Raw genomic sequence first — 19,233 nt, forward strand, 5'->3', positions numbered from 1 at the left:
CACCCAAATCAACTACAGGTAATCCCTATTATCCGACATTTTCGTTAATCCGACCACCTGTCGGTCCCGTTTAGGTCAGTTAATCGGGACTCTACTGTAAAAGATATATGAAAATTACAGAACCCAGAAAAAAATTGGGTCGAATTTGGCACTAATAAGAATTCAATCCTTGAGAATGGAAGGCAGCAGATTTTATTTCAATATCTAAACTAGTTCGTTGATCCCTGATCAGCGTGACTTTGTTTATGATGTAGTGATTACATTAAAATTCAAATAAAAAGGCACCGTTTTCTGGAACTAATGTGTCCAAACACAATTGGTTATTAAAGAGACTAGCAGGATCTTTCTTCCCCTTCTTATAAATATATACCTATTCATACTGTCAATGCAGAAGTTGGAGGCAAATATTATTTAGATGGGAATTCTTACTTTGTTTAACACAGGATAAAATAACATGTGATCAGGCCAACTTCTTGATTGTTGTAAACAACAGAGCAAAATTAAAATTGATGTTTAGAATTAAATTATAGTATTTGTATATTTGACAAAACTCATCTTTTGGTCATAAATAGTTTTGCAAATTGATAAACTGTTTGCAAAAATAATAAAAAAGTTAAAGCTTCTGTATAAACCCCTTACTACTTGCATTGTGCTGATTGCCCATTTAAGGGTTATGTGTAAGGCAAAAATTGGTGTTCTATGAAAGATGATTCTCTGGTAATTTGTGTGTTAAAGAAAACAGAATTGCCATTTATGAGCTCACAGCAAGGAGGCAGATGTCATCAAAAGATGGAGGCTTACTCATAAAATGGCATATTTTCTGGATCAATATATGCAAGCATTGGGAACAGTTGAGATTTAGTGATAAATGCAAAGAAGGGCTAATAGAACTGTCTTGAGCCAGCAGAGCTGTTCAGACCTTTTTGAGCTTGATTTGCAGTTTTTTGGGTTTTTTTTAAAGTTTTGGTCCAGTTTGGCTCCTTTTGATTTGTCTCCCCTCCTCCCAAGTTTCACCTTGAATTTTGACTTCAAATGAAGAAATACCAAAATGGTAGAAACATTCAGCTGTGACTGCTGTATCTTGTTGAGTATCAGAGGGGTAGCTGTGTTAGTCTGGATCTGAAAAAGCAACAAAGAGTCCTATAGCACCTTATAGACTAACAGATGTATTGGAGCATAAGCTTTCGTGGGCAAAGACTCACTTCGACAGATGCATCTGACAAAGTGGGTCTTTGCCCACAAAAGCTTATGCTCCAATACATCTGTTAGTCTATAAGGGTATGTCTACACTACAGCACTAATTTGAACTAATTTATTTCGAATTAGTTAATTCTAAATAAGCTAATTCGAAATAACGCATCTAGACCCAAAAACTAATTTGAATTAGCATTTTGCTAATTCGAAATAGCACGTCCACACTGATTGGATGCTGGGTTGCATTTAAGGGCAGCTGAAACCGGTTCTGGCAGGGCATCAGGTCAGTAGTTGTTTTGTGTGGCTGCTGTCTGAGGCTATCTGAGGCTCGTACTTAAAGGGACCCCCCTGGACAGCCGGTTCTCAGCTTTTTCACTTGCTTGCCTACCTCGCCGAGGGACAGCAAAGCGTTTTCCTCTGCACCTGGCTGTGTCGGTGGTTCCCATTGGGGACGCCGCCACAGTTGGCACCATCGAGCCAGAGCTCGCCCTGGGCATGCTGCTCCAGTTTTTGGACTTGCTGCTGTAAGCCTGCCAGCAATGGTTGGAGGCTGCCTGGCACCATCTGGTGCACGTCAGCCCCCTGTCTCTCCCCCTGGCCTCCCTGGGGACCGTCGAGGAGCCACAGCAGCGTCCAGTCGCCAGCGTGCCCCGCCATATCTGGTGTCTGGACACCAGCAGTGACTGGTGGGACCACATCATCCTGGAGCGCTGGGGAGACCAACAGTGGACCCAGAACTTCAGGATGAAGAAGGACACCTTCCTGGAGGTCTGCGAGTGGCTCGCCCCTGCTCTGCGGCGACAGGACACTCACATGAGGCCCGCCATCCCCCTCCAGAAGCGGGTGGCCATCGCCCTATGGAAGCTCTCCATGCCAGACAGCTACCGATCCGTTGGGAACCAGTTCAGCATGGGGAAATCCACCGTTGGAGTAGTGCTCTTGCAGGTACGGCACTCACTGGCCACTAGGCTGGTGAGGAGGGGAGCATCAAGGAGTGAATGGGCAGCCCCAGGGAAAACAGGGGGGAGGCAAAAGAGCCGCAGCGGCCAGGATTGCAGCAGGGGTTGCTTCCGGGAGTGGGGCACGGGGCAGTGCTAGGGAACGAACACTCCCAGCCATCCGGGCCCCCCAGTGATTCATGGTTTGCCGTGTCTCTCTGCAGGTGGTCAAGGCCATCAACTGGGTGCTGCTCCACAGGGTGGTCTGCCTTGCCAACCCGGACACGGTCATCCAGGTGTTCGGTGTCCTAGGCTTCCCCACTGCGGGGGAGCCATCGACGGGACACACATCCCCATCCATGCCCCGGAACACCAGGCCTCGCAGTACATCAACTGCAAAGGATACTTCTCCATATCTCCTGCAGGCCGTGTGTGACCACCGGGGCCAGTTCACAGACATTAATGTGGGCTGGTTCAGCAAGGCACACAACGCCAGGATGTTCTGGAACTCCTCCGTGTGCCAGAGGCTACAGGCCGGGACCTTCTTCCCCGACCGCCACATCAGGGTCGGGGACGTGGACATGCTTGTCTGCCTGGTGGGGGATGCAGCCTACCCCCTACAGCCCTGGCTGATGAAGCTCTATGCGGGGCACCTCAACCCCTCCCGGCAGACCTTCAATGCCAGGCTCACCAGGGCCCACATTGTGGTCGAGGGGGCCTTTGGACACCTGAAAGCCTGATTTAGATGCCTCCTTACCCACCTCAACCTCGCCGAGCACAATATCCCTCCCGTAGTGGCAGCATGTTGTGTCCTGCACAATTTATGTGAGCCGAAGGGGGAGGCTTTCTTCCCAGCCTGGATGGCTGAAGCTGAGTGCATGGCTGGCCAGTATGTGCAGCCCCGCACCACTGCCAGCCGGGAGGCCCAGTAGGGGGCCGTCCAGATCCGGGAAGCCCTGTGGGAGAGCTTCCAGGTGGAGGAGGACTGAACTCTCCCTGCATGCCCCACTGGGGCCTTCTTCCACCCTCCACCTCCTTCCCCTTTACCCTTCCTAACCCCCCTTCCTAATGTAAAAGAAAAATAGCTGTTTTGTGAAAAAAAACCCTCTCTTTATTGTACATAACTGGGGTGGGGGGAGGGAGGAATGAGGATGAGAGAGGGGAGGGGGAAACCTGGGAGGAGGGAGCAGGAAGGGGAGGAAGGGAAGGGAAAGCTCAGGGTTGGGGGTCCTGCTGGCTCTCCTGTCTCGCAGCACTGCAGGTGTGGGGGCGTCGGTGGGGAGTGGGTGTGGAGGGTGGGGCAGGAGGGATGGGGGGTGCGGAGGAAGCGGGAGGGGGAGCAGGGGTGGGAGGAGGAGCGAGAGCTGGGGCGGCTGCAGGGGCTGGAGCAGGAGGAGGCAGGAACCTGTCCACCAAGGTCTGGAGGTGGCCTCTGAGGGCACGGCCCAGTGGTCCTGGGTGCGGAGCTGGTGCTCCAGTAGCCACAGGTGTCACCAGTGGTAGTCCTCCAGGTTGCGGGTGTGCCTGCTGGCCTGGGTGCGGGTGGCTGTTGCAGGTGAGGTGGTGTGCCCTGCAGTCCCAGGTGCTGCAGCTGTGGTGAAAGAAGAGCAGTGGTCAGTTCTCCCTGGGGACACAGTGGGTGAAACCCAGCCCCCCTCTGCAAGGTGAGGTCAGCGTGTGGGGAACGGGCCAGGGCCCCTGAATGACACCCAACTGCTGCTCCATGGTGGGCAAGGCCCAGGCGCACGGTCCCTGGGCTCCCTCTCCCCCCATCCCCTCATACACATAAGGGGAGCATGATGGCACTCACATGTGGAGCCCTCCCCGGCCTTGGACGACATAGCCAATGTGTTCTGTGGGATGCCTCAGGGGTCCTGGGTCCTGGGCAGGCTCCCTGCAGGCTCCTGGCTCTCGGCATCCTCCTCCACCTCCTCCGTGTCAGGAACGGGGCCCTCTGCTCTGCGGTCGATCACCACCCGGGGGACATGGACTGCGTGAGCCCCCAGGATGCGGTCCAGGGCCTCCTAATGAGGGCAGGCCTCCGGGCCAGCCCCTGGCTGGGAGGCCCTGGAGTAGGCCTGCCGCAGGTCCTTGATTTTGCAGTGGACCTGCTTCCGGGTCCACATGTGGCCTCTGGTGGCCAGGCTGGCAGCCATGTGGCTGTAGACGTCCGCGTTCCTGGGGCTAGTGCAGAGATCGTGGACGTTGGAGGTCTCCCCCCAAACCTCAATGAGGTTCACGATCTCTGCACTAGACCAGGCGGGTGCCCACCTCGTAGAATGAGATTTACCTAGTTCGAATTAAGCGCTCCACTAGTTCGATTTAAATTTGAAATAGCGGTTTGCATGTGTAGCCCCTATTATATTTAATTCGAACTAATGGCTGTTAGTTCGAATTAACTTTGTAGTGTAGAAATACCCTAAGGTGATAAACCATCTTGTTAGTCTTTAAAGTGCTACACAGTCCTGTTTTTTGTTTCAGCTGCACCAGACTAACACGGCTACATTTCTACCATTGTTGTATTCTGTTTGTCTTTTTACCACAATCATGAATTCTTCCTACGGGGAAGGTGGACTTTCTCGGTACCTATCTGAAAAAGATTTGTGAACCTCAGCATACTTGGGCTGAACTATAATGAAATGGCTTCCTGGGAAATTTTTGTTTTGTAGCAACACAGTCTTCCAGTCAGGTAGGTTTTTGTGAGTTGATTCAAAACCCATTTGGGACCAGTTCCTGATCCTCTGTGGACTGGTTGGCACTTAAAAATTAGATTGACTTAGCCATGTCACTTAAGGCTGTGAAAAAGTTCATGACCTTTGTGATGTGTTAGGTTGGCCTAACTCCTTATGTAGATGCAGCTAGGTTGATGGAAGAATTCTTCTGTCAACATCGTTACTGCATCTTAGAGAAGTCGTTTAATTACATCAATGGAAAAAAACCCTTTTGTCAACGTGCAAAATGACAGTTTTCTGAAATCAGAACGGAACTATATTCATGATGGCAGTTTAAATTACATGACTAACTACACGAACCACGTCTGAATTTTTTTTTTTTTTTTTTTTGGTGTGTGTAGCAAAGCAAGTTGTGATTCATGCCAGTGATCTGTACAAATTGCAGGTATTGTTTTCTGCATATATGTTGAGTTCATACAGAATCATTATTACAAAATAAATAATTTTTGGAAGAACATTCTGGCTTATGTTCTGACCCGGTTTATGCTTTAAATTTTGGGAAATAAGTTAAATGCGGTGCAGCCTTCGCTAATGTAGAAATCAGTATAATGGTTTCTATTGCAATGCCACTGGGAAAGCCAACAGCCCCACAGTCTGGCTCTTCTCAAGTACTGCAACTAATCTCAGGCTGATGCTCTACTTTCAGACTGTGTGCTTTAAAAATAACAAAGATATACCACTGTGAAATTGTTCAAAAATGGTAGGTGGCCTTTTTATATGTGGAGGTCTAGGCGAACTAGGCAGTCGCCTAGGGTGCCAAGCTAAATGGGGCGCCAAATGGTGGCACAATATCATTGAGGGGTTTGGAGGTGGGGGGTGCCAATTGCATGGTTCGCCTAGGGTGCCAATTGCTGGCAGCTAGTATAAGGCTGCCCCTGGACTGGAGGTACATATACTAGAATACACAGACCTCTGTGTAGTTCAAACACTTGTCACTTTTACCAATAGAAGTAGGTCCAGTAACCCATCTTGTTTTTCTCATACCCTTTGCAAAATTCCTCAACAACAGTACCCATGCAACTCTATCCTATATCTGTTATTAATTACAGATATTCTGTTTAGGGGAACTTCAAACTTCCATCTAGAAGTAGGACTAAAATGTGGGGAATGCTGGCAACTTTAAAGAGGAGTATAAATGCATCAGTTGAAAATCCATTTGTCACATTTTTAACATGAATAAACTCAAATGTAGATTAAATGGATTAAGTACTATAGTTTCTGCAATTAAAATTAATGTTATTTTTCATACGTTTATTATTAGGACTGCATAAATATGAATATAGTTATTCAGACCTGAAAAACACCATAAAATCATTTTTATGGTGCCACATTTCCGCCCTTGAATAAGATGTTAGCAAAGACCTCCTGATTGAAATTCCTGTAACTAAAACCCTGATCCTGTCATAAATTCCCTGTGATTGGTCACTACCAAAGTTGAGAGATTCTAGCAACCTTTCTTTGCTCACAGATAGACGTTAATTCAGGGTTCAGATCATTGCACCAGGATCTCTAGTGCTTGAGGGTTATTTTAAAAGTGCAGGGTACTCATGAGCCCTTGGGGGGGGGGGGGGGGGGGGAAGGAGGAGGGAGAACTAAAACTTTTTAAAAATTGCTTTTCCAGTTATATTCTGTACATGCTATATGTGCTTATTTGTGCACCTAATGGATTATATTGAGCATGTGTAAACAGAAGAGGTAACTGGATTAGTAGTCTAGTCTTCAAAGTCTTACACCAGCTATAGCTCTGGGGATTACATAACAGGCCTTTAAACCTGACCCAGCCAGCCTCAGTCAGAGTCCTATCTTGGGCAGAAATCTGGAGAACATTGGCATATTGGTAAAAATCTTTGTCAGGACTTTGCTTTTTAAAAAAATTAGGGTGAATGTAATCGAAGTGTTGTTATAAAAAATAAAAAGATATGTGAATGTTTGCTGGCAGGGGAGGGGCATTTTGGGGAGCAGAGGAGGGGGAATAGGGATAAGAAGGGTTGGGCTCTGTTGAAGGGAAGGGAGATAAATAGGAATGTGTGGTACTGGCAGAGGAAGTAAGGGTGTTGTAAGTCTCAGGTGGGGGACACATGGGGTTGAGGGGCAAGATGGCTGAGGGAGAATAGGGACAGGAACACCTGTCAGCTCCCTTTCTCAGGCTATGTCCAGACTGCAGGCTTCTTTTGGAAGAAGCTTTTCTGGAAGAGATCTTCTGAAAAAACTTCTTCCAAAAGAGCATGTCTCCACTGCAAAAGCGCATTGAAAAAGTGACCTGCTTTTTCGAAAGATAGCATCCACATTGAATGGATGCTATCACACATTTAAGCTGCGATTACTATCAATGGAGTGGCCACTGGGGCACCTGTGCTTTTTCCTCTTTCCTCTTCTTTTGAAAGAACTGCATCTTCCCCATCCACACACGCCTTTTTCTGAAAGAGCTCTTTTGGAAAAAGCCTTTTTCCTCGTAGAAAGAGGTTTACCAATGTCAGAAAAACCCCTCTGTTCTTTTGATTTTTTTTTGAAAGAACGCAATTGCAGTGTGGACATAAGTGAAGTTTTTTCAGAAAAATGGCTATTTTTCCAAAAAAACTCTGCAGTGTAGACATACCCTCAGTGTACCAGGAACTGGGGGAAGGGGTCTGAGCCCCTATCCCTAGGATGCTGGGGCTCTGCTCCCTGGCTTAGTTTTGTGTACGTGCCAGGTTTTGTGGCCCCCTACCCATAAAGGGGAGTCTGATTTTCCTCCATCTGCCTCCTCATATGAACCAGGAACTAGGGGCTTGGGATAGAGGGAAGCCTGGACAGAATAGCATGGTGGGGGTTGTCTGACTGGACTGGACAGGTTAGGGATGAGTGGCAGAAGGGGGAAAGCTGTAGGGCTTGATCTCAGCTCTGGACACGGAGTGGGGTCTAGTAGGTTACTGCAGGGGGCAGATACACTTCGGCTCTATATGAGATCAGAATGGCCCATACTGGGTCAGACCAGTGGTCCATCTAGCTCAGTATCCGGTCTTCCAATAGTGGCCAATGCCAGGTGTTTCAGAAGACATGACCAGAAGAGGCAATCATTAAAAATGATCCATTCTCTGTTACCCATTTTCAACTTTTGGCAAACAGAAGCTAGACACAACATTCCTGCCACTTCTGGCTAGTAGCCATTGATGGACCTACCCTCCTTGAACTTATTTTATTCTTATTGGAACCCTGTATAGTTTGGGCCTTTCCACCATATCCTGGCAAAGGGTTCTACAAGTTGACTGTGAAAAAACAATGTTTTAAATCTGCTGCCTATACATTTAATTGGGTGAGTTTTTTGTGTCGTTAGTGAAAGAGTAAATAATATTTGCTTATTCTATTTTTCAACACCATTCATGATTTTCTAGACATCTAACATATCCCCCAGCTTTTATTCATTTCTTTTCCAAGCTGAAAAGCTCTAATAATTTTGGATACCCTTTCTGTAGCTTTTCCAAATCGAATATATTTTTTTCAAGATGAGGGCATACCATGATTTGAGGCAATATGATATTTTCTGTCATATTATTTATTCCTTTCCGAATGATTCCCAATATTCTGTTAGCTTTTTAGTTTTTGGACTACCACTGTACATTGAACAGATATTTTCAGCTATTCACAATGATTCCAAGATCTCTTTCTTGAATGGCAACAGATAACTTAGACCCCATCATTTTTGTATGTATAATTGGTATTATACTGTATTTTCCCATGTGCATTACTTTGCATTTATCAACACTGAATTCCATCTGTCCGTGTGTTGCCCAATCACCCAGTTTTGTGAGATCCTTTTGTAACTCTTTGCAGTCAGCTTTGGACTTAAGTATTTGAGTAATTTTGTAGTATCAACCAACCAACCAATGAAGGTGCCAATGGTTCTTTGTCTGTGTATAATCTGGTGTTAGTTCTCTTCCTCTCTAATTGCTAACTAATGGTTCTTATCTGCTTCTTAAATATCCATTCTTTAGGTGCTTATAGACTATCAGTTTTGCCTGTTACATACTAACTCGGCTTTCCCTTTGATATTTATATACCCACTGTCTCTTTCTCTCCCCCTCCCGTTTTTTCCTCCCCCCCCCCCGCCCTTTCCTATTTATTTTTCATTCTGGACATCTAAAACATCTGAAGAAGTGGGCTGTGCCCATGAAAGCTCATGACGCCCAGGGCCATCCTTAGGCATATGCAGAGTATGCAGCTGCGGAGGACACCACTATTTCTGGGGCACCACTCTGCTGGGACGGACGGTAAGCACCGGAGCAGGTGGGGGCCCTGCTCCAGCAATATTTGGAGCTCGGTCTCTCCCCCGGCTCTGCCTGGAGTGGTCCCCGTTCCACACCTGCGGTCCCCGTTCCGCATCCTCCCACCCCGGCCCCAGAGCGTCCAGCCCGGCCCTGGACCGTCCCTGCCGTGCGCGGCTTTCAGTGCAGCTCCTCCTCGCTGGCGCGTGCTGCTTCTACTACCATGCACGGTGTTTGCAGGTGAGTGGGGAGGATGCCCGGGTATGACATGATGTTGCTCGGCCTAGCTCTGTGTTTGGAGTCCGGGGCCCGAGCGCAGACTGCGGCCCACAAAGTGGAAGGCAGAAGGTATGGGAGGGGGAAAACTAGGGGAAGGGTGTGGGAGAGGAAGAGGCTTGTGCGGAGAGGGAAAAAAGGGGAAGGCACCAAGGCACAGGGTGGAGGGGAGACAAATGCCAGGGGGCCAAGTGCAGACAATGAGGAAAAGGGCAGGAGGGGAGGTGTCAGTGGGAGGGGGGGACAGGGTGATGCTGGGAGGAGAGGGTAAGGGCATTGGGGGCTAGAGAGGGAGGTGCTGGGAGAAGGCTTGAAAGAAGGGGTGGGCATGAGAAAGGTGGGGACGGAGCAAATCATGTGTGAGGGCACAGAAGGGCATGAGGGGAATGGGGACAGAGAGTGGTGAGGGGGTGGGCATCAGGGAAAAAGGGGGCAGGGGCAGTAAGGGAGGAGGAGGCACCAGGAGGGTGCAGGACTAAGGGAAAGTGCAGGTGCCAGGGGATTCTGGGGTGGGGCTACTGGAGGAGTGGGCACAGGGGGGAAAGAAGGGCTGGTGGAGGGGGGCAGGAGGGCTGAGAGCAGGAGTCAGGACAGCAGAGGAGGGTGAGGAGTTGGGGGGCAGCAGGCACCAGGAGAGTTGATGGAGCAAGTGGAGGAGATGTGGCAGCAGAGAGAAAAGGTAAAGGTTTATAAAATATTTATTAATAACTTGGGTGCCACAGTGGCACATCCAAACAAGCCACATGAACTCAGTAGTGGTGCACAACACAAAATTCATTCTGCTCATGGGAAGAAACTCTTAGGCTATGTCTACACTGGTGGCTTCTTGCATAAGAACATCTTGCGCAAGGGTTTTTGTACAAGAACTCTTGCACAAGAAAACGTCCACACTGCCATGTGGGAGATGTGCTTTTGTGCAAGAGTATCCTTGGCAGTGTGGACACTCTCTTGCGCAAGAAACCTCTGATGGCCATTTTAGCCATCGGGCTTTCTTGTGCAAGAAATCCCTGCCGCGTGTCCACACTGCCCTCTTGTGCAAGAGAGCTTACACCTGTTAGAAAAGAGCATGGCTCTTGTGCAAGAAGCTCTCTTACCACGCCTTACTGTAAATATTCTTGCGCAAGAGCAGGTGGGCAGTGTGGATGCTCTGCAGAAGAATGGCTGTTCTTGTCAAGAAGCTGTGAGTGTAGACATAGCCTTCCTTGCTTAGGGTGGCTGCAGCAAGAAGCATCTTGCAGCCCAGCCCCGGGCTGCCAGCAACATCTCCTTAACAGTTAAGAAGGCATGTGGGACCTAAGGGAAGTGGGGGAGGGGAAATCTCTTGCAGGAGTGGGAGGGAAGGGGAAGACCACCCCATTGTCTTCACTGCAAGGAGTGGCCAGAGTTGGGGAAGCCGCAGAACCCCTTCCCAAAGTGGGGAGCTGAGAAACGGGAAGAAGGAGCAGCCATAGCTGGGCAAGCCCCAGAGGCTTTTGCTGTGGGTGGGGCATCAGTTGAAGCTGTGTGGGGCGGTTTTTTTCTTCTCACTTGTGGGTGGTCTTCAACTGATATCTTTGTGGGTTTGTGGCTCCCAACCCAAAAAAGGTTCTCCACTGCTGCATTAGAGGTATGGCACAGCTTCACTATGAGGAGAGATTAAAAAGGCTGGAACTTTTTAGCTTGGAAAATATATAAGGAGGGATACAATAAAGGTCTTTAAAATCATCAAACCTGTGGAAAAAGTGAATAACGACGTGTGATTTACCCCTTAATGCCACCTACATGTTTAGTTAGTCTTTAAAGTGCTACCAGACTATTTGTTGTTTTTGAAGTTTGTAGTAGCTGCAAATTTTGTCACCTCACTATTTACCCCATTTATAAATTTAACAATGCTGGTCCAAATTCAAATCCCAGCAGCACAACACTCATTGCTACTCTACCCCTCCCCCCATCTCTTAAGTACCGGCAATGTTTTCATACTTGAATGACCTGTCTTTTGTTATTCTTAATCACCCGCCTCTCTCTTTTTATAACAAACTCCCTGCCCAAAAGGCAAATAGGCAAGCAGCTCAGTCTCTTTTGCATTGAAGAACTGTATCCAGGGCATGCAGCTTTAAGCAGACCTCAAGTATGAAATCCAGGGGTTTAAACTTTGGGGAGGGAGGGCTAATACCTCATAGCACCCCTTAAATTGCACCCTTGATAAGCAGAGGTGGATTAAGGGTTTGTGGGTCATTGGCCTATAGCAAGTGGGGCCTCTCTGCCTTGCCCCCCCCCCCATGCTCCTGCTATGGAAATGGGGTCAAGGCATGGGGGCTTACCCTTCTCTCTGGCAGAACACAGGTCAGGTGGAGTGGGGCAAACCCTCACACCCCAACCCCACTCCCAGGCAGGAGCCCCAGGTGGGTGGACCAGTCAGGGCATTCCCATTTTTCTGGGGTCCCCCAATTGACCAGGGCCCTTGGTCATAGACCACATTGGCTCAGGAGTTAATCCATCACTGGGTATAACTGTTGCTCAGGGGTGTGGTTTGCCACACTCATGCGTGATGTAGTTATACCTATATACAGGGCTCGCCAGCTGCATGGTTCTGCACTCTGTGCATATCGTTCTGCGCATGCGCAAATCGCTCCGCTCCGGCTCTTCCGGGGTGTAATCTACTCACCACAGGGGAGTAGATTACACTATTTGTCGAGCCCTGCCAATATAGATCTGTAGTGTAGACCTGGCTTGAATCTGCTCTTTTGACAGAATACCACTTTTGTGAAATTTAACAACCACTTTACTATAATCACAAGATACCATCTACATCTATACAGGGCTATCCCTGGGGTCCCAGGGCAACCCTGCCCAGGCCCTGCTCCATCTGTGTTCCACCTCTGCCCTGCTTCACCCTATCCCAAAGCTCTGTCCCTGCTCTGTCACTTCCTGATCCCATGGCACCCCTTGCCTGAAGCCTCCTCTCCCAAGTAACGCAAGCTAGGGGTTTACCAGGGGACCTTGCTCAGAACAGCAGCGGGAGCCCCCCCGCACTCACCACGGTGGTGGAGTAACCCAGCAACAAGATCTGCTCCGCCATGCCCTGCATTTCCCAGCCTCCTGTGCTCAGCTTCAGTGTGGCAAGGAGAAGCAGAATGCCCTGGGGCTGGGACTCCACTTACCACTGCCACAGTGAAGCAGAGCACAGCAGCCTGGGAGGTGGGTGGCAGAGCGGAGTGCCCTGGTTGCTGAGTGCCTTTGGCTCCTGCCACCGATCATGCAATTTAGGTGACCTGGATTTCAACAAGGGATGTGAACAGATAGCGGTTAACTGGTGCTGGGAGCAGCCCTCCACTCACGGCCTGTGGTGGGCAGAGGGCTGCCCTAGTACTGGGGTTGGGAGCTGGTGGCAGCAGCCCCACCCTATGGACTGGGAGCTTGTGGTGGTAGCCCCAGCAGCTGGGAGTAGGCAGCCAGCATCTTAGTGCAGGGGTGGGGAACCTCAGGCCTGGGGGGCCTCTGGATCTGGCCCCTGAGGCTCAAGCACCCCACTACAGCATAGGGGAGCCCACACTGGCACTTCAGTCTCTCTCCCCACTGCCAGGCAAGAGCATACAGAATCTACTAGCCTGGGCTCCTCTCGCCGCTGGTGCGCAAGGGAAATGTGGGGAGTGTCTCCCTGCTTCTCAGTCAGGGGCCACTTGCCTCCCACTTGTGTGTAGGCCCCCTACTAATTTTTCTGTGGGTCAGCAGCCTCCAGCCCCAAAAATGTTCCTCGCCCCTGCCTTTGTGGGAGCTTCCCTCGGCTCGGGGCTCCAGCTGGCCTGAAGTGGTCCCCCGCCACATTGTCAATTATCCCGTTACCTGATTAACTGGAATTTTAAATCCCCAGTTTCAGCCTCGCCCCTAGGAAAAACTTGACCCGCTCTTTGCGGCCAAGGATACAGGGGCACATCCTCATAAACACAACTTGTTCTTTTTCAAAAGTGGCGACTCTTTCCAACGTGCTGCCAACTTCCCGAAGATGAGCTAAAGACTGCGGCCTGCGCCCCCTCAATGGCTCCTCTCAGCCTCTGTGCCAGGCAGCCGGGCGCTTAGGGAGGGGCGGCGGGCAGCCGGAGAAGCAGCCTCCGGCGCTCTTGTGGCGGGAGCCTGAGGCCAGCCTGGGAGCTGTTCGCTGCGCTCCCCGGGGAGCGGCGCAGCCAGGCAGGGGAGGGCAGAACAGGTACGTGCCGGGCGCCTCCCTGCTTCGCGGCGGCCGGGCTCAGGGCGGCCCCTTCCAGACCCCGCCTCCCCGCAGCGACTAAACAGCGGTGCCGGGTGCCGCGTGGGGCCGCCCTCGGCGTGTGGGCGGCTGTGAAGCCCGGGCTCCCTAGCGGCGCCGCGAGGGGCAGGATGGCTGCGCCCCGGGGCCGCTTTCAGTTTCGTTTCCCGGCGGGAGGGGCAGCCCGGTAACTCGACGGGGCGGCGGCGGGGCGGAGCTGCGTGCCGCGGGCAAGGGGGGCCCGGCGGGGCCGGAGCTGCTCGGGATGGCCCGTCCCGCGCTGGCCGCCCAGGCGCTGCAGGCGCTGTGCTCCGCCGGCGGCTCCCTGGAGCAGGGCGAGTTGCTGCGGCGGCTGCCGGGCCTGGACCGCCTGTTGCTGGCGGAGCCGGAGCGCTTCACGGTGGTGACCCGGCCGGGGCCTTGCTCGCCCGGCGGCCCGCCCGGGGAGCAGCGGGTGGTGGTGGCCACCAGCACGGTGCGGCTGTGCCCGGAGCACGGCGCGCCCGGAGCGGGCTGCAGGGGCCAGTGCGGCCAGCTCCACGTCTGCCGCTACTTCCTGTACGGCAATTGCCGCTACCAGCGCACCAGGTGAGCCGGGGGCCGCCGCGGGGTTTTGGGGTCCCCCCCCGGCCATTGCCCTCCCCTCCGCTGGGGCGAGCCTGGATGCACCCCCCCTCCCCCGGCCATTGCCCTCCCCCTCCGCTGGGGCGAGCCTGAATGCACCCCCCCCCCCTCCCCCGGCCATTGCCCTCCCCTCCGCTGGGGTGAGCCTGAATGCACCCCCCCTCCCCCGGCCATTGCCCTCCCCTCCGCTGGGGCGAGCCTGGATGCACCCCCCCCCTCCCCCGGCCATTGCCCTCCCCTCCGCTGGGGCGAGCCTGGATGCACCCCCCCCCCTCCCCCGGCCATTGCCCTCCCCTCCGCTGGGGTGAGCCTGAATGCACCCCCCCCTCCCCCGGCCATTGCCCTCCCCCTCCGCTGGGGCGAGCCTGGATGCACCCCCCTCTCCCGGCCATTGTCCTCCCCCTCCGCTGGGGCGAGCCTGGATGCACCCCCCCCCCTCTCCCGGCCATTGCCCTCCCCTCCGCTGGGGCGAGCCTGAATGCACCCCCCATTCCCCGGCCATTGCCCTCCCCCTCCGCTGGGGCGATCCCCCCTCGAACCCGGCCATTGCCCTCCCTTCAGCTGGGGTGAGCTTGGGTTTACCCCCCTTCCCCAACCCGAAGTGGGATGGGTCCCCTTCCCGGGGGGGGGGGGGGGGGGGAGAGAGTGAGCTGTGTCAGTGGTTTGGTGCCGCCCAAACTGTTTAAGGGGGCTGCCCTTCTGCTGTGGAAAAACTTCTCAGGATTGTTCAGTCAGGTTAGCGCAACCGGCATCAGCTCAGGGGTACGTGTTTATCGCATCCCGCTTTGTATATTTCAGTGGGTCTCAAAATACGAGGCACTTACCCCTGGATTAATTTAGAGGGTGCATACAAAAGGCTAGTCTGGTGCCTACAAGATGTGGACACGAAGATGGGAGAGGCCTTGAGATCTCAAAAGGCCTGAGTGGAAAGGAATGCGCAGCTGGTTTTGTTCTGATTGTGGGGCTTGACTTGCAAGAGTTTAGCAAACCTTGAATTGATCATTGTTACTTCCCCAGGGGATAATTATTCCATGGCATGAGGATATCTTCCTTCTGGCCTGGAATACTCATTTTTTTTTCTTCCCTGTGTCTGTATTTTTTTTAATTAAAAGAAGACTCTCTTCATAACTTTGATAGTTCATGGACAAAAGATACTTCCATGGAGTTAAAAATTAAAAAGCTCTTTGTTTTGGTAAATCTTATCACCTTGGTTGCACTGGTTCTGTCTGGCTTTCCAGTGTGTGCTTTTTTTTTTTTTTTTTAAATCTCCCAGTGTTAGGGTGTTTTTTTTTTTTTTTTTCATTATTATGGTAAGATTTGCTTAAGTACAGGCTCCATTTAGGGTCTAGCAATAGCTGTTCAGCTTATATTTAAAAAAATAGATTTTAGGTGGTTAATGATCTTACATTTTGAATGGGTTTGTTTCATTCCAGAGACAAAGCCAGTCGATTCCCCCAGTATCTTCCTCTTGAGTAAGCAACTGTTTACTCTGTAGCCTTGTCTCCAGCGTTCCCTGTAAGCTGATGCTTGGGTGGCTGTCTAACAGCGATGCAGGTGCCACCCAACTGATTAGCTGAGCACCCACGGCTGCTCAGAGTGGATAGCATGTGTTTCCATTTGGTGGTGCACATCTGCACATTCCTCAGTGAACATAACAAAATTTATTCCACCCAAGGATGGCAAAACTTGGAAGGAATCTAGCTTGTTTCCATTTACTAGGAAATCCAGGCAGCGATGCTGGCCCGATGGAAGTTTAACCATTAACAGGAACTTAAAGCATCATCTTAACGGTTAACTGAATAAACTCTTACATCCCTAATCTATGGTTAGTGTGTGAAGCAGGCTTTTAAGCTTCTACAGCAGTGGTTCTCAACCAAGGATATGTGTATCCCTGGAGGGTCTTTCAAGTACATCAACTCATCTAGATCTTTGCCTACCTTTGCTACAGACTATGTAAAAAGCGCTGAGTCAGTGCAAACAAAATCTCATAGGCAATGAGAAATTCAAATACAGTATTTATATTCCAATAGACTTATTTTATTTATAATATATGGAGATATATCATCTCATAGACCTGGAAGGGACCTTGAGAGGTCTGCGAGTCCAGTCCCTTGCCCTCACAGAGGTACCAAATACCATCCCTGACAGATTTGCCCCAGATCCCTAAATGACCCCCTCAAGGATTGAGCTCCCAACCCTGGGTTTGAGCAGGCCAATGCTCAAACCACTGAGCTAGCCCTCACCCTTATAATTATACTAAAAAATTTACCTGGTGTTGCTCAGGTCCTTAACTTAAAATTAATCATTGATTTTTTTAAAAATAAAATGAAAATGCACACGCTTCATTTAAATTGTTGCTCTGGGATGAGGAGAGAGATGATGGATTCAGTATGCAGGCTACACTGGTGAGAGAGGACAATCCCAGCCCTCTCTCATTGCAGCAGTTTGGGGCCGGATGAGAATTGCCTTTCCATAGCTGCTGCAGCTCCAGCGGCCATACCCGGGGGAGCGGTGCATGTCCCCCAGCAGGGACAGTTCATCTGTCCCCTTTGCTCTACAGCTAGAGTGAGCAATTCAGCAAACTGTGCACTTCATTTTCCCTGATGAAGGGGGAATGTCCAGCAATGTCTCTGAGCAAATCAGGGGGGCTTCAGCCCCCTTCCTGCCTGCCATTTCTAAAGGGTGCATGGGGGATGGGAGGGCAGTCCCAGACAGGGGGAGGAGGGGGAAGGTGGAGTGCCCCCAGGCAGATCCTTTCATCTGCCTGGTGATTCTGTCTCTTTTCTCTTTGCTGTATGAGAAGCAATCCCATTTCAGGCACATCTTGTTTTCCTGGCATAACCAAACCCTGACCTGGCAGTACTAAAAATAGCATCGCGGGTGGCCTCTGCTCCAATCCCGACACGCAGTCCCGCCGCTGGGGCTGGAGTTGCAGGGGCTTCTGGGGCTGGACCACAGTACTAAAAATAGCACTGCAGCCCCAGCTCCAGCCTCTGCGAACTGCTTTCCTCAAAGGCAGAAGGTGAGGGAAGGGGCAGGGGGAGAACTAAGGGGGGAGGGGGAGGAGAGAAAGGGACTTGTGCTGAGGGGAGAGGAAGGGGCCAGGCAGGAGAAGAAAGGGGCAGGCATCAAAGGGCAGGGTAGAGGAGAGACACATGTGTGGGGCCAAGAGGAGACAATGAGGAAAAGGGGAGGGGAGGGGGAGAGATGATGTGAGTGGGAGAAGGGAGGGGACAGGGTGATGCTGGGAGAGGGGAGGGACAATGGGGGCAAGAGGGAGGAAGAGGAGAGCAGAGGAGTGGGTGCTGGGAGAAGATGGGGTTGAAAGGAACGGTGGGCATGAAGAAGGCAGGGGATGGAGCAAGTCATGTGTGAGGGTGCAGAGGGGTGTGAGGAGAACTGGGGCAGAGGATGGTGAGGGGGTGGGCTCTAGGGAGAAAGAGGGCAAGGAGGCAGGGGCAGTGAGGGAAGGGGGAGAAACCAGAAAGGTGCAGATGCCAGGGATTGTGGGGGGTGAAGCAGGAGGGAAGGGACAGGCGACAGAGGAGAGAGACAGGGCAGGTGTTAGGAGAGGGAATAGGAAGGGGTAGCTCCAGATGATCAGAGTGGGGCTAGAGGAGGAGTGGGTACACGGGGAAGAGAAGGATGGGTGTGGGGGTCAAGGAGGATGGGGAAGAGGAAGGGGCAGGACCTCAAAGGGCTGAGGGAAGTGAAAAGAGTAGGAGCCAGGATAGCAGAGGAGTGTGAGGGGTGGGGGGCAGCAGCAGGCACCAGGGGAGCAGATGGTATGAGGGGAGGGTGGGAGAAATGACAGCAGAGGGAAAAGGAAGAGGTTTATAAGATATTTATTAATAACGTGGATGCCACAGTGGTGCACACCTGAACAAATGCATATGAACTCAATACTGGTGCACAAAATAAAATTCATTCCACTAATGGGAGGAAAATCTTAGAGGGAACACTTCCCCCAGACTCTCTCCCGAGTTAATGCAATGCAAGTTGGGTTAATGCAATTGTGGAATAGTTGCATGAGGGTTTTGTGGGGAGCCAACACTTCCCTGTTGGTAGGAGGAGTTCCTAGAGAGGTCACATGACACCCTTTACTTCTGGTCATGTGTCCATCTTGACTCTGGGAGTACTATCTCCAGGGGTGGGACTTCTTATGGCAGGGGCTGTGGTTAATGAGGGTCAGGGAGTGTGGCTAACATGTCCCTAATTTTGGTTTAGAAAATATGGTCGTCATGCCTATGGATCATGGTGGCTTAAATCACCCTGTCTCTCAATTTGCATTCCTGATCAACTCCAGAAGAGCTATCTTCTCCCTCCTCCCACACTCAGTTCTTGTGCTCTGATCTTGACTATCGAAACTTGTTCTGTAAGTTGGCTGGAGCCAGGTGGTAAAAATTTCGCAGCTAATATAGTTCAGTCACCATCTCTTGTCACCATTTGGTAAATATTTAAGTTTTTTTTGTATTGTGAACCATTGTGTACTTCCTGCTTGCTTTTCCTTACAACTTCCCTTTTAATTTAAGCAGTACGTTTTTACAGTAAACATTCCCAAAACCAAGTCAACATATGGTACTCATGAAGTGTTACAGAATAGCTCCATTTCTACAATACACCACCCTGGTAGGAGGTCATTTTTAAAGGTGTTTGCTTACACCTCCATCTAGGGATGTACTAGTGTAGTCAGTTAACTGATAAGCAAAAGTCCTCCCCTCCCCCCGGCCAGTAAAGTTTTTTTAGCAGCTTGGCTCAGTTCCAGCTCACACAGGGTACGGGAACTCAGACATTCCCCCTCCCTGGACACAGGCTGCTGCCATCCCATACTGCTGCCTCTGTAACAGAGGCAGCAGCACAGGGCGACGGGGAGCAGGTTTTTAAACTGGCTCCCCTTGTGGACCAGTTCCTGCCTTGCATCCCGTGCTGATGCTTGATAGAAGCAGCAGTGCAAAGTGGCCCGGGGCTCCTCAGGAATGCGTCTGGAGCGCATTGGCTGCCGGCCC

At 51.2% G+C, this 19,233-nt stretch overlaps 1 protein-coding gene across 2 annotated transcripts in view; it reads left to right on the forward strand.

Moving 5' to 3' along the window:
- The first annotated feature begins 13,728 nt into the window (after window positions 1-13,728).
- Window positions 13,729-19,233, forward strand: part of LOC102461209 (protein mono-ADP-ribosyltransferase PARP12) — a 36,148-nt gene continuing 30,643 nt past the window's right edge. Inside the window, exons 1-2 of one of the 2 annotated variants that reach the window (XM_075939347.1) lie at window positions 13,729-14,191; window positions 18,455-18,676. In XM_075939347.1, coding sequence (XP_075795462.1) covers window positions 13,869-14,191; window positions 18,455-18,676 — 545 coding nt within the window. In that variant the 5' untranslated portion in view covers window positions 13,729-13,868. The remainder of the gene's footprint in view (window positions 14,192-18,454; window positions 18,677-19,233) is intronic. The other variant, XM_075939357.1, reaches the window with a different exon arrangement.

This window comes from Pelodiscus sinensis, chromosome 1 (genome assembly GCF_049634645.1).
Source record: "Pelodiscus sinensis isolate JC-2024 chromosome 1, ASM4963464v1, whole genome shotgun sequence".
NCBI classification, from domain to species: domain Eukaryota; kingdom Metazoa; phylum Chordata; order Testudines; family Trionychidae; genus Pelodiscus; species Pelodiscus sinensis.